Source organism: Meriones unguiculatus, chromosome 10, assembly GCF_030254825.1.
Source record: "Meriones unguiculatus strain TT.TT164.6M chromosome 10, Bangor_MerUng_6.1, whole genome shotgun sequence".
Classification (NCBI taxonomy): Eukaryota; Metazoa; Chordata; class Mammalia; order Rodentia; family Muridae; genus Meriones; species Meriones unguiculatus.
Genome location: NC_083358.1, coordinates 47,714,916 through 47,727,806, shown reverse-complemented (window position 1 = coordinate 47,727,806; position 12,891 = coordinate 47,714,916). Strand labels below are relative to the sequence as shown.

Sequence of the window (12,891 nt, the reverse complement as noted above, 5' to 3'; positions counted from 1 at the left end):
GAGTGTCCTGCAACACCTAGGAACCATTGCAAGGGTTATTTGTGGGAGAGTCAAATTGTACTTATGAGGTGACATTGAGAGACCTTGAAATCAAATTAGACAGCAAAACGGGTGAGAGAAAATGAGCAATGACCCCTAGATTAAAATTATTTTTAATGGGGCGGGGCAAGATGGCAGCGCCAGGAGGACTCTCATTCTGACCAGCAGCACAGCAGGATCTGCACAGTGACCAGCAATCAGAACTCGAGGCCATAAAACACAAGTGATTGTGTTTCCCAGGTGAGATGATACCCCAGTGGGGGAATTCAATCAGCTATCAACTTACCCAGCTAAACCATGGAAGAGATCCCTGTTCTGCCAGATGCTTGGTCGCCAGCCCAGAGCCACATGCCAGTGTGCTTTGGTCACGGTTCCAGACTGAACTGTGGGCAACATAACATCAGAGACTGGAATTTCTAGTCAAGAGATAACCCCATGGTGCAGGAAACAATTGGGACCGACCTTAGGTCATCTAGACATCCCCTGGAAAAGACTTGGGTTCCGTGGGCACTCCAGGAGCCAGCCCAGAGCCAGAGCCAGAGCCAGGGACCCAGGCTCCAGCACAGAGCCCTGCCTGCACACCCGATTCTCTGCCTCAGATAGAACTGTGGGCCCCCGGGCACCAGAAACTGAGTTTCATTATCCGGTGCAAACCCATAGGGAGGGAATCGGCTGGTCTGATCTCAGAGCACTCAGCTGACAGCCCCACCCTGAAAAGGTCTTAGGAAAATTTCCCAGTTTAAGAAGACGCCCAGTCTCCCAAAGGCCCGAAAGGCAGAGCCAAGCGCGTCTGTGCCTGCGGGTTCTACTCCCATGCTAGACAGAAGGGCGGTCCCCAATCTGGCCCAGAAGGGGACACACACTGCCAGCCCATATCAGAGCGTAGAGCCTCTGGACCAAAGCAGCACCCTCAGCTGCCATCCCAGACCTGGGTGCACAGCATCCGGACTAGAATGGCACCTGCAGGCGCCATACCAGACAAGGACACAGCTTCCAGCCCAGAGTGAGGCACCCAGCCTCAAGACCAGAGTGAGGCGCCCAGGCTGAAGACCAGAGAGGACCCCTCAGTTGCTAGCCTAGAGAGGCACGCACAGCCTCCAGACTAGAGCTGTGCCCCCCAGGGGCCAACTCAACATTCTCAACTCAACACATTCTCCAGGCCCAGAGTGGAGAACTCAGCCCCTGGCCCAGAGACTTGCTGGGTGCTCCTCTCACCTTCCCGAACAGAACTGTACACCCCAGGATACCAGACTGAGTTTCCCTGTTGGGAGAAAACCCCACAGCTAGGGAATGAGCAGATCTTCAAGAGGACTGTTCCTGGAAAACAGTGTAACAACAACAACAGCTCACTAAATTCAGAAAGACAAACCCAGCAGCAGGGCAACTGTCTTGAGAACTTCTACGGGTGAGAGGAGAGCCCCCCTAACTAACAAAGACCCCAGCTACTACTCAGGTCTATACACCTGAGGTGAGCAGTGGCAATTCCTGAGAAACACTGGCCATACAGTGACCATACCCAAAAAGCAGAGGAGGCCGACTTCAGGAAAAATCATCTTCTGGCCAAGGGGATTCTCCCTACCTCAGGACTCCAGGAAGCACAGAAACTGACAGCTAACACCTAAAACAGCCCAGGGTAAAGATCAGCGTAAAAGTCCAACCAACAAAAGACAGAGCAATATGGCATCTCCAGAACCCAGCCATCCAGGACAAGTAGCCCTGGACAACCCAGCATAATAGAAAATCAAGAAGATGACCTTACATCTATGCTGATGAAGAGGATAATAGAGGAAACAAATAAAATGCGTAAAGAATTAGAGGAAGATAAAAACAAACAGATCATGGCTGTCCATAAACAAATGGAGGAAGATAAGACAAGCAGACTATGGCCATCCATGAAGAAATACAGGAAGATGCAGCCAAACAGTTTGGGGCCTTCAGAGAAGAAATAATTAAATCACTGAAAGAAATAAAAGAAACATAGCTGAAGAAACTAAAAGAAAAAGAGGAAAATACAATCAGACAGGTGAAGGAAGTAAAGAAAACAACTCAAGATGTGAAGATAGAACTGGAAAAATTAAAGAAAAAACAAATGGAGGAAATAACGGAGAGGAAGAATTTAGGGAATAAAACAGGAATTACAGAGGTAAGCATAACCAACAGACTACAAGAGATAGAAGAAAGAATCTCAGGTGTAGAAGATACAATGGAAGAAATCAATGTATCTGTCAAAGAAAATGTTAAATCCAAAAAATTCCTGACACAGACCATCCAAGAAATCCAAGACAATATGAAAAAATGAAACCTAAGAATAATAGGAATAGAGGAAAAAAAAGATTCCCTGCTCCAAGGTCCAGAAAATATTTTCAACAAAATCATTGAACAAAATTTCCCCAAGTTGAAGGAAAGGCCAATAAGAATACAAGAGGCCTACAGAACACCCAACAAATCTGAACAGAAAAGAAAATCCTCCTGCCACATAATAATCAAATCAGTAAGTATAGAGAACAAAGAAAAAATACTAAAAGCTGCAAGGGAAAAAGGCCAAGTAACATACAATGGCAAACACATTAGAATCACACCTGACTTCTCAACATAGACTATGAGCCAGAAGGTCCTGGACAGATATCATGCAGACCCTAAGAGAACACAGATATTAACCCAGGCTACTATACCCCGCAAAACTCTCAGTCCTTATAGACAGAGAAAACAAGATATTCAATGACAAAAACAAATTTCAACAATACCTACACAAATTCAGCATTACAGAAGACACTGGAAGGGAAAATACAACCCAAGAAAATTAGCTACTTTCAAGAAAACACAGGAAATAATTAACTTTACTACAGTAAAACAAAAAGCAACCAAGCACACAACATTATGACAACAACCAACATCAAAATCAAAGGATCTAACAGCCACTGGTCATTAATCTCTCTCAACATCAATGGACTCAACTCTCCAATAAGAAGACACAGAATAACAGAATGGATACATAAACAAAACCCAGCAATCTGTTGCATACAAGAAACACACCTAAGACACAAAGATAGACATTACCTGAGGGTAAAGGGTTGGAAGACAGCTTTTCAAGCAAATGGACCCAGGAAGCAAGCAGGAGTAGCCATTCTAATATCTGATAAAATAGACTTTCAACCAAAATAAATCAAAACAGATGGGGAAGGACACTTCATACTCATCAAGGGAAAATTCCACCAAGAAGACATCACAATCCTGAACATCTATGCCCCAAATACAAGAGCGCCCACATTTGTAAAAGAAACATTGATAAAACTTAAACCACATATAGATCCCCACACATTAATAGTGGGAGACTTCAACACCCCACTCTCAACAAAGGACAGGTCAACAAAACAGAAATTAAACAAAGAAACAATGTCTCTAACAGAGGTCATGAATCAAATAGACCTAACAGACATTTACAGAACCTTACACCCAAACACAAAAGAATTTACCTGCTTCTCAGCACCTCATGGAACCTTCTCCAAAATAGACCATATAGTTGGTCACAAAGCAAGACTCAACAGATACAAGAAGATTGAAATAATCCCTTATATCCTGTCTGATCACCATGGAATAAAGCTGGACCTCAGCAACAACAGAAATAGTAAAAAGCCTAAATACACATGGAAACTGAACAACTTGCTACTAAATGACAGCTGGGTCAGGGAAGAAATAAAGAAAGAAATTAAAGTCTTCCTAGAACTCAATGAAAATTAAGACACAACATACCCAAACTTGTGGGACACAATGAAAGCAGTGCTAAGAGGAAAGTTCATAGCACTAAGTGCCTTCAAGAAGAAATTCGAGACAGCTCATTCAAGTATCTTAATGGCCCACTTAAAAACCCTAGAAAAAGAAGAAGCAGACACACCAAAAAGGAGTAGACAGCTGGAAATTATCAAAATCAGGGTTGAAATCAATCAATTAGAAACAAATAAAACAATTCAAAGAATCAATGAAACCAAGAGCTGGTTCTTTGAGAAAATCAACAAGATCGACAAACCCTTAGCCAGGCTAACCAAAAGGCAGAGAGACAACACCCAAAGCAACAAAATCAGAAATGAAAAGGGGGACATAACTACAGACACTGAGGAAATCCAAACAATCATTAGGACTTACTTTTAAAGTGTATATGCCACAAAATTTGAAAATCTGAATGAAATGGACAATTTTCTTGATTGATTTGACTTACCAAAGCTGAATCAGGACCAGGTAAATCAGTTAAATAGTCCTATATCCCCCAAGGAAATAGAAACGGTCATCAAAAGTCTCCCATCCAAAAATAAAAACCTAGGACCAGATGGTTTCAGCACAGAATTCTACCAGACCATCAAAGAAGAGCTAACTCCTATTCTCTTCAAACTATTCCACAAAATAGAAAGAGAAGGAACATTACCAAACTCATTCTATGAAGCCACAGTCACCTTGGTACCTAAACCTCACAAAGACTCAACAAAGAAAAAGTATTTCAGGCCAATCTCCCTTATGAACATAGATGCAAAAATACTCAACAAAATACTTGCAAACCGAATCCAAGAACATATCAAAGATATCATCCACTATGACCAAGTAGGCTTCATCCCAGGTATGCAGGGTGGTTCAATAAATGGAAATCCATCAATGTGATCCACCATATTAACAAACTGAAAGAAAAAAAACCACATGATAATCTCCCTAGATGCTGAAAAAGCATTTGACAAAATCCAGCATCCATTCATGTTTAAAGTATTGGAGAGATCAGGGATACAAGGCACATGTCTAAACATAGTAAAGGAGATACACAGCAAGCCTATAGACAACATCAAACTGAACTGAGAGAAACTTAAAGCAATCCCAGTGAAATCAGGGACAAGACAAGGCTGCCCACTCTCTCCATATATCTTGAACATAGTGATGGAAGTCCTTGCTAGAGCAATAAGACAGTTGAAGGAGATCAAGTGGATACACATTGGAAAGGAAGAAGTCAAATTATCACTATTTGCAGATGATATGATAGTATATGTGAGCGACCCCAAAAACTCTACCAGGGAACTCCTATAGCTGATAAATACATTCAGGAAAGTGGCTGGATACAAAATTAAGTAAAAAAAAAAAATGCGTAGCACTCCTGTATACAAAAGACAAAAGGGCTGAGAAAGAAATTAGGGAAACAACACTCTTCATGATAGCCACAAATAGAAACAGAATGGTGGATCAATGGAACTGAACAGAAGACCCAGAAATAAACCCATACTCTTATGGACACCTGATTTTTGACAAAGATGCCAAAACCATACAGTGGAAAAAAGATAGCACCTTCAACAAATGGTGCTGGTCTAACTGGATGTCTACATGTAGAAAAATGAAAATAGATCCATACTTATCACCCTGCACAAAACTGAAGTCCAAGTGGATCAAAGACCTCAACATAAAACCAGACACATTAAATTGGGTAGGAAAAAAGTGGGGAATACCCAGAACTCATTGGCACAGTGGGAAACTTCCTGAACAGAACAGCAACAGCACAGGCTCTAAGATCAACAATCAACAAATGGGACCACATGAAACTGAAAAGCTTCTGTAAATCAAAGGACACTGACATCAAAACAAAAGGACTGCCTACAGATTTGGAAAGAATCTTCACTAATCCTTTATCTGATAGAGGGCTAATATCCAGTATATATAAAGAACTAAAGAAGCTGAAAAGCAGCAAACCAAGTAATCCAATTAAAAAATGGGGAACAGAGCTAAACAGAGAACTCTCTGTAGAGGAATATTGAATGGCAGAGAAACACTTAAAGAAATGCTCAACTTCATTAGCCATTAGGGAAATGCAAATCAAAACAACCCTGAGATTTCAACTCACAGCCATCAGAATGGCCAAGATGAAAAACTCAAGTGACAACACATGTTGGAGAGGTTGTGGAGAAAGGGGAACCCTCCCCCAGTGCTGGTGGGAATGTAAACTTCTACAACCACTCTGGAAATCAATTTGGTGCTTTCTCAGACAACTAGGAATAGTGCTTCCTCAAGATCCACTTATACCACTCCTAGGCATATATCTAAAAGAGGCTCAAGTAGACAATAAGGACATTTGCTCAAGCATGTTTGTAGCAGCCTTATTTATAATAGCCAGAATCTGGAAACAGCCCAGATGCCCCTCAAGTGAAGAGTGGATGCAGAAATTGTGGTATATCTACACAATGGAGTATTACTCTGCAATGAAAAATAAGGAAATCATGCAATTTGCAGGTAAATGGTGGGACCTGGAAAGGATCATCCTGAGTGAGCAGAAAGACACATGGTATATACTCACTAATATAGACTTATAGGATACACCTAAAATCTGTCCATGTAAATAAACTAATCAAGAGAGAGGACTCTAACTGAAACGCTCAATCCTCATCCTGAAAGCCAAAGAGAATGGACATCAGAAGAAGAAAACAGGAAACAACCTAGGAACCTGCCACAGAGGGCCTCTGAAAGGCTCTGCCCTGCAGACTATCAAAGCAGACACTGAGTCTTTATGGCCAACTGTTGGGCAGAGTGCATGGAATCTTATGTAAGAAGTGGGAAATAGTAGGTTATGGAGAGGATAGGAACCCCACAAGGAGAGCAACAGAACCAGAAAATTTGAACACAGGGGTCTTCCCAGAGACCCATACTCCAACCAAGTACCAGGCATGGAGATAACCTAGAACCCCTGCGCAGATGCAATCTGTGGCAGTTTAGTGTCTAAGTGGGATACATAGTAATGGGAAGAGGCACTGCCTTCGACACAATCTGATAGGCCTGCTCTTTGATCACCTCCCCCTGAGGGGAGAGCAGTCTTACCAGGCCACAGAAAATGACAATGCAGCCACTCCGGATGTGATCTGATAGACTAAGATCAGAAGGAAGGAGAGGAGGAGCTCCCCTATCAGTGGACTTGGGGTGGGGCATGAGTGAAGAAGGGGGAGGGAGGGAGGGATTGGGAGGGGAGGAGGGAGGGGCTTATGGGGGCATACAAAGTGAATAAAGTGTAAAAAAATAATAATAATAATTAAAAGAAAAGTTAAAAAAATGATTTTTAACATCATTTAAAAGTAAAACAAAGATCCTAGAAGATGTTCAGGGTTTGAAAGGAGTATGGGCAACCTGGATCTGTATTTGTGATTTTCGTAGTGTGTAAATAGCTGAGGTGGGCTGGAGATATCAGTTGTGAGTCATCTGATTACGGGACTAGCTTACACTGATGGGATGTCTGTGGGGGTAGTATATGGTGTTATATTTAGAACGAAGAAGACATTGAACTGCTTCTAATAACTAGTATTTATTGCTGGAAAGAGACAGTTGAGTGTGCAAGAGAGTAAGCTAAAATACTGGAGGAAAACTATGAGAGCATTTTACTATGGTAGTCATGAGCACAGAAGCATCTGTGTTGATATATTCCTGTTGTAACAAGCTGTGGCCACCTGAGAGACTCATCAGCAGAAGAGTGTGCTTCCCACAGTTCTGAGATCAATGTGTGGATGTTTTGGGATCTTGGTAAGGGACATTTTATGGTTCATGGAGGTCCCTTTCACATATGTGCTCACAGTATAGGAAGGATGAAGAAGTCTCTTGGGGTCCTTTTATGAGATTACCAACTCCATTTACAATGATTCTGTTCTGATGCTCAAACTTCATCTCAAAGCATGCCTCCTACTATCATCCTTCAGTAATCAGATTTTAACAAATGCTCTTTGGAAGACTGTAAATACTTAGATTATTTATTTATTTATTTTAGAAAGCACTTAAAATGCTTGATGAGTTTAACAAATGGCAAAGCAGAAATCTAAGATTGTGCTGTTGTCAATGTCATTACATCTTCTGATATTGGATTTTTACAAAAAAGAAAACTGTAATTTTCTGCGAGCCAAGAGAATATGGCAAAAATGCATTGACACTGTGGCTCCAGCAGTATTATTTTGAATTAACAGAAAATGAGATTATCTTGGGTGGTTTTGGTTTAGTCAGTTGAAAAGGTGTAAAACAGGGGGGAAAGTTTAACTGGGAAAAGGGAGAATATGCATCCATTTAGAGTGCCCATACAGCCAAAAGGGAAAGTATATAGAACTTAAGAGGTGTCTGCAGAAAGCAGCCAGCAAAAAGAAATTAGCTGTCAGCTTGAAAGCATTCACAAATAGATCCTTCCCAAACTGAGCTCCTGGTAAGGCCCAGAGAAGCTAGGCCTAAACTCCTGACACACAATTGAGATAAATACATGATAAATTAAACCAATGGATGTATTGGAGCTGGTGTCATGGAGATAGAAAATCTTTATAGCAGCATGAAGAGGTCATTGGTGACTTGAATGGAAGTTTTATGAGTGGAATGACAGGTTGAAGCCCCATCAGGCTTGTTTGAGGGACCAAGTGTGAAGCAAGCAAATTGGGCTGCCACAGATGGCTCTTTGGGGAGATCTTTGGAACAGAACATAAACTGAATAAGGTTGTAGTTTCAAGGACAATTTTTTTCCTTGACTGTGTTTTATTTATTTTTAGTTTTATTTTATTTTTTTTTATCATTAGTTACATTTTATTAACCCTGTATTTTGTCTGTATCCCGCTCCCTCATTCCCTCCCAAACCCTCCCTCCCTCATCTCCTTCCTGCCCCTTTCCAAGTCCACTGACTGGGGAGGACCTCCTTCCCTTTTATCTGACCCTGTTTTTTCAGTTATCTTCAGGACTGGATGACCTCCTCAAGGACAAATTTTTATTAGACTTTTTTAAAATGAGGAATAACTTGGCTGTGTCTGAAAGTTTGTTTATATAAGAATTAACTTATTTTTTTTCTGGATGTTTGCTCAGCCTTGGTAGACACAGCACAGCTAGATAAAATTAATATTTAATAACTACCTAAGAGCAGTGTCTGGTGACCTAAGATTGATGTCAATATTGAAAATACAATAAAAGATTAGTGCTTACAAAAGGTAGTAGTGTGAAATATGCCATTAGCAAGACCTTCTACAAAGAGATACTGACATCTGAACGGAGCTCCGCATTCTTTGTTCTCCACACAGGTAGATGATGCCCCTAGACCCTCTGTGATGCTGCTTTTCTGATGTGGCAGCTTGCCCTGGGAAATGAGCAGACAGTGTGGGTTGGACCCTAGGCTGAACCTGTGGCATCAACAGGCGTCACTTCATCACATGTTAGGTGCATTGCTGGATAACATGAATTATAGTCTAGTAGTTGCCAAGTCAGCCTGATGCAGCCTGTGTGGAACTTGCATTACACATTATTTTTTTTCTATAAAAGGAGTAACATGAATTTTCAGTTTTTGGCATTTCATTCTTTGGAAGCTAAAGGCTCATGAATTTTCAGATAATTTATATTTTTGATATAAAAAATATCCTATTATTCTTAAACAGAAATTAATTTAGTATAAGACAGTAATATTAGCAACAGACAAAGTTTGAGGCTGTGAAAAAAATCAAAGGGCCAAAGAAAAATTTTTATGTCTCAGATTGTGTGCACACACTTAATGTAAATATTTGTCTCCTCACAACAGTCCTGCAAGGCATCAAGGCATGACTCACCATCACCCATATTTTAGAGGTATATAAATTGAGTTCTTTATGAATATAACAAGAGTGTACTGCAAGTAGATACTGTCACATGTCTTGTGTTAGAGAGGTGACATCTTCATGCATCTCTAAAGTTAATAAACTACTACAATGTTTTGTTTCTAATATTAAAAAAAATGTCTGTTTCTTGGGAGTTAATGCTTCCCTATTAGAACACAGGAGGGACTTCCCATTACATTAACAAGGGGCAACTTAGATCTCTGTGGAAGATAATAAAATTACATACATATAAAACACATTTATAAGTATATATAATATATATATTTCATGTAGGGGCTTCCAGTAGTTATAGTAATAATTTTCTTACCTATATATGAAATATGTATAGTCAATATATGTAGTTTATACCAGGAAGCAATAAGGCTTAAGTATGAAATGTATCTACCAATATAGTTATCATCATTAGTCTTGTGTAGTTGATGGGTTACTCTTATTTGCCATCAATTACTTGCTTAGCCAGTAATTTTTAGGCTTAACCTTGCATCATCATCTCTAATATGGCTTCTTAAAATACAGATAACCACTCTCAAATGAGATATTTAATTTAGCAAGTTTGGCCACAAGCCTTTGAATCTTCACATTTATTGAGTTCTTGGGTGAATCATCTGCTACTGGCTTAAATGCCAGAATTTATGAACCACTACATCAGACAGGAGTTCAAATCTTTCTCAAGCCATGTGGGATGGCTGGGTCATTATGTCAACACTTAGAAGCTGAGGCAGAGGCCAGTCTGCACTACTTAATGAGACTTTATAAATATAAACTTTCCTATAGAGAACCAGGTAAAGGACTTTGGCTTTGTTCTGCAGAGCATTTGGCCTGAGTCATGACAGCTTGAGTGTTTCTTTACAACTAAAAGTAGTTCTGCAAAACATCTAAACAAATATGTGATACCCATGTTTCCACAAAGTCTTATATACAGGAACAGGCATTAGGATGGATGCCACAGTAAACTTCAATTGAGTAACTATTAGCTTATATAATTCACTAAAGGGGTACTCATGGAAATTCCTATTTCTCTGGGAACCATCTATCAATGTATCCACATATCTTCTGAGTTTTTAAGTAAGATTGATAGACCTATACCATAGACAAATATAAAGAATTGAGGAGAAAGACAGTGTTTCTTATGAATTCAGTAAAAGAAATGATACTTAAAAGCAAAGATCTCCATAAGTATTTTTGGCTGAACAGCATCTTCACTTTCACATTTAAGTTTTTTTTTTTAATTGGATATTGTTTATAGGGTTAAAAGACATGAATCCACCATGTAAAAGATCAACACTCTAGTGAACGACATAGAAGCTACTGCAAAAAGAGTCTATTCACTTTACTACACAACACATATTGAAAGCACTTCACTTGCTGAATATGCAGGCAGTGCATTTGATCCTTCCCCACACTTCAAACTAATTTAAATGCAAGTATAAAAATAACCTATTGTGCTATCTATGACTGTGGAGCTCAGTATTAACTTCATGGTTAAGAAATTAAAAATTAAGTTTTTAAAATTGGAAAAATTCAGATAAGTGTCATAATTTATTATACTGAAAATAATTACATGCAAATATCACAAGGAAAGTTCATATTATGAATCATCTTTAAAACTTCAGATGCAAATATCATGTCAAAAGTCTCCAACAATCTGTGATATGCAATGGTATATAAATATTTAAATGAAGTCTCTACAGATGACTACACATTCTAATATAAAATAATTTGAGGCTGGATTAAGGTGTCTTTAGAGTGTCATTTATAGCATCTATATTTCAAAACAGTTTACTAAATTCCATTAAATCAAACATTTCAGTTTGACAAATGGGTCTACATTTATCCTGAGGCATTTAATTCTCTAGTAACACAGTGTTTTTCAAAGAGGATGACATTTTAAGAAAGAAAAAAATGTTCAAAAGAGAAATGTAGTGCAAAGGAAACTGCAAAATGTTGATTTTAAGCACATTTTTATAAGGTTCTTTACCTCAAGACATTGGTATGTATGAAGTATAGAGATACTGAAACATTTAGAGTACTGTGTGGACTTTTCTCATTTAACACAAAAACCAAATAGGAAGTTCTTGAAGTGCCAGAAAATACTCATGGGAAATTGGGGCTCACAGAACTTGTATTTGTTGTAACATTTTTAAAAGGTCAATTTAACATATACCTATTGAGTACCTCTCTAATTTTCTGAGCTTTTAAATGTTCATTTTTGTTTTTCTTCCACTCACCGAAATTCTACGTAGAACATATTTAATCTGATTAGACATACTTACACTCCTCTTCAGGCCTCTTTCGAAGGGCTGCACGAGCCTCCTTGTAAGGACTTCGCTGATATTGTGGGGGATTCCTTCCCCGTATTAGGCTCTCCATCCTGTTAGAGAAAGACCAAGAGTATTTTTATTATTAATTTTTATATTAATCACAGGTTATTTACTTTATATCCCAGCTGTAGCCCTGTCCCTCATTCCCTCCCAATCCCACCCTCCCTCCCTCATCACCTTCCTGTCCCTCTCCAAGTCCACTGCTAGGGGAGGTCCTCCTCCCCTTCCATCTGACCCCAGCTTATCAGGTATCTTCAGAACTGGCTGCCATGTCCTCCTCTGTGCCTAGCAGGACTGTTCCTCTCCCGGGGGGGTGGAGGAGATAAAGAAGCCAGTCGTTGAGCTCATGTCAAAAATAGTTCCTATTCCCCTTACTAGGGAAAACCACTTGGTTACTGAGCTACCGTGGGCTACCAAGAGTATTTTAATACTCTAATCTTGACTGATAATGTAAATATCAAATTCAAATTTAAATACTAACAGAAGTTTTGTAGCCCACACCATTAAGTATCTCACAAATAAGACGGCAAGGTAAGAGGAAATGTGATGAGTTGGAGTGTGCTTGGCATTTTATTTTCTGTTTTTTTTTTCCTTTATTTTTCTTATTAGTTACATTTTATTAACTCTGCATCCCAGCTGTATCCCTTTCCCTCATTCCCTCCCAATCCCACCTTTCCTCCCTCATCTCCTCCCTGCCCCTTTCCAAGTCCACTGATAGGGGAGGACCTTCTACCCTATCTGACCCTGTTTTATCAGGTATCTTCAGGACTGGCTGCAAAGTCCTCCTCTGTGGCCTAGCAGGACTGCTCCTCCCTTGGGGGTGGGGAGGTCAAAGAGCCAGCCATTGAGTTCCTGTTAGAAATAGTCCTTGTTTCCCTTACTATGGGAAACCAATTGGTTGCTGAGCTTTGGTTGCTGAG

General features: G+C 39.8%; 1 protein-coding gene across 10 annotated transcripts in view; it reads right to left on the bottom strand.

Annotated features, from left to right (window-relative positions):
* The window catches only part of Lrrc7 (leucine rich repeat containing 7), a 688,618-nt gene that overhangs the window by 510,828 nt on the left and 164,899 nt on the right, over positions 1–12,891 (bottom strand). For 9 of the 10 annotated variants that reach the window (XM_060392421.1, XM_060392420.1, XM_060392426.1 and 6 more), the window contains exon 2: positions 11,924–12,021. In XM_060392421.1, coding sequence (XP_060248404.1) covers positions 11,924–12,021 — 98 coding nt within the window. Of the gene's footprint in view, positions 1–11,923; positions 12,022–12,891 lie in introns of those variants that run through there. The other variant, XM_060392424.1, reaches the window with a different exon arrangement.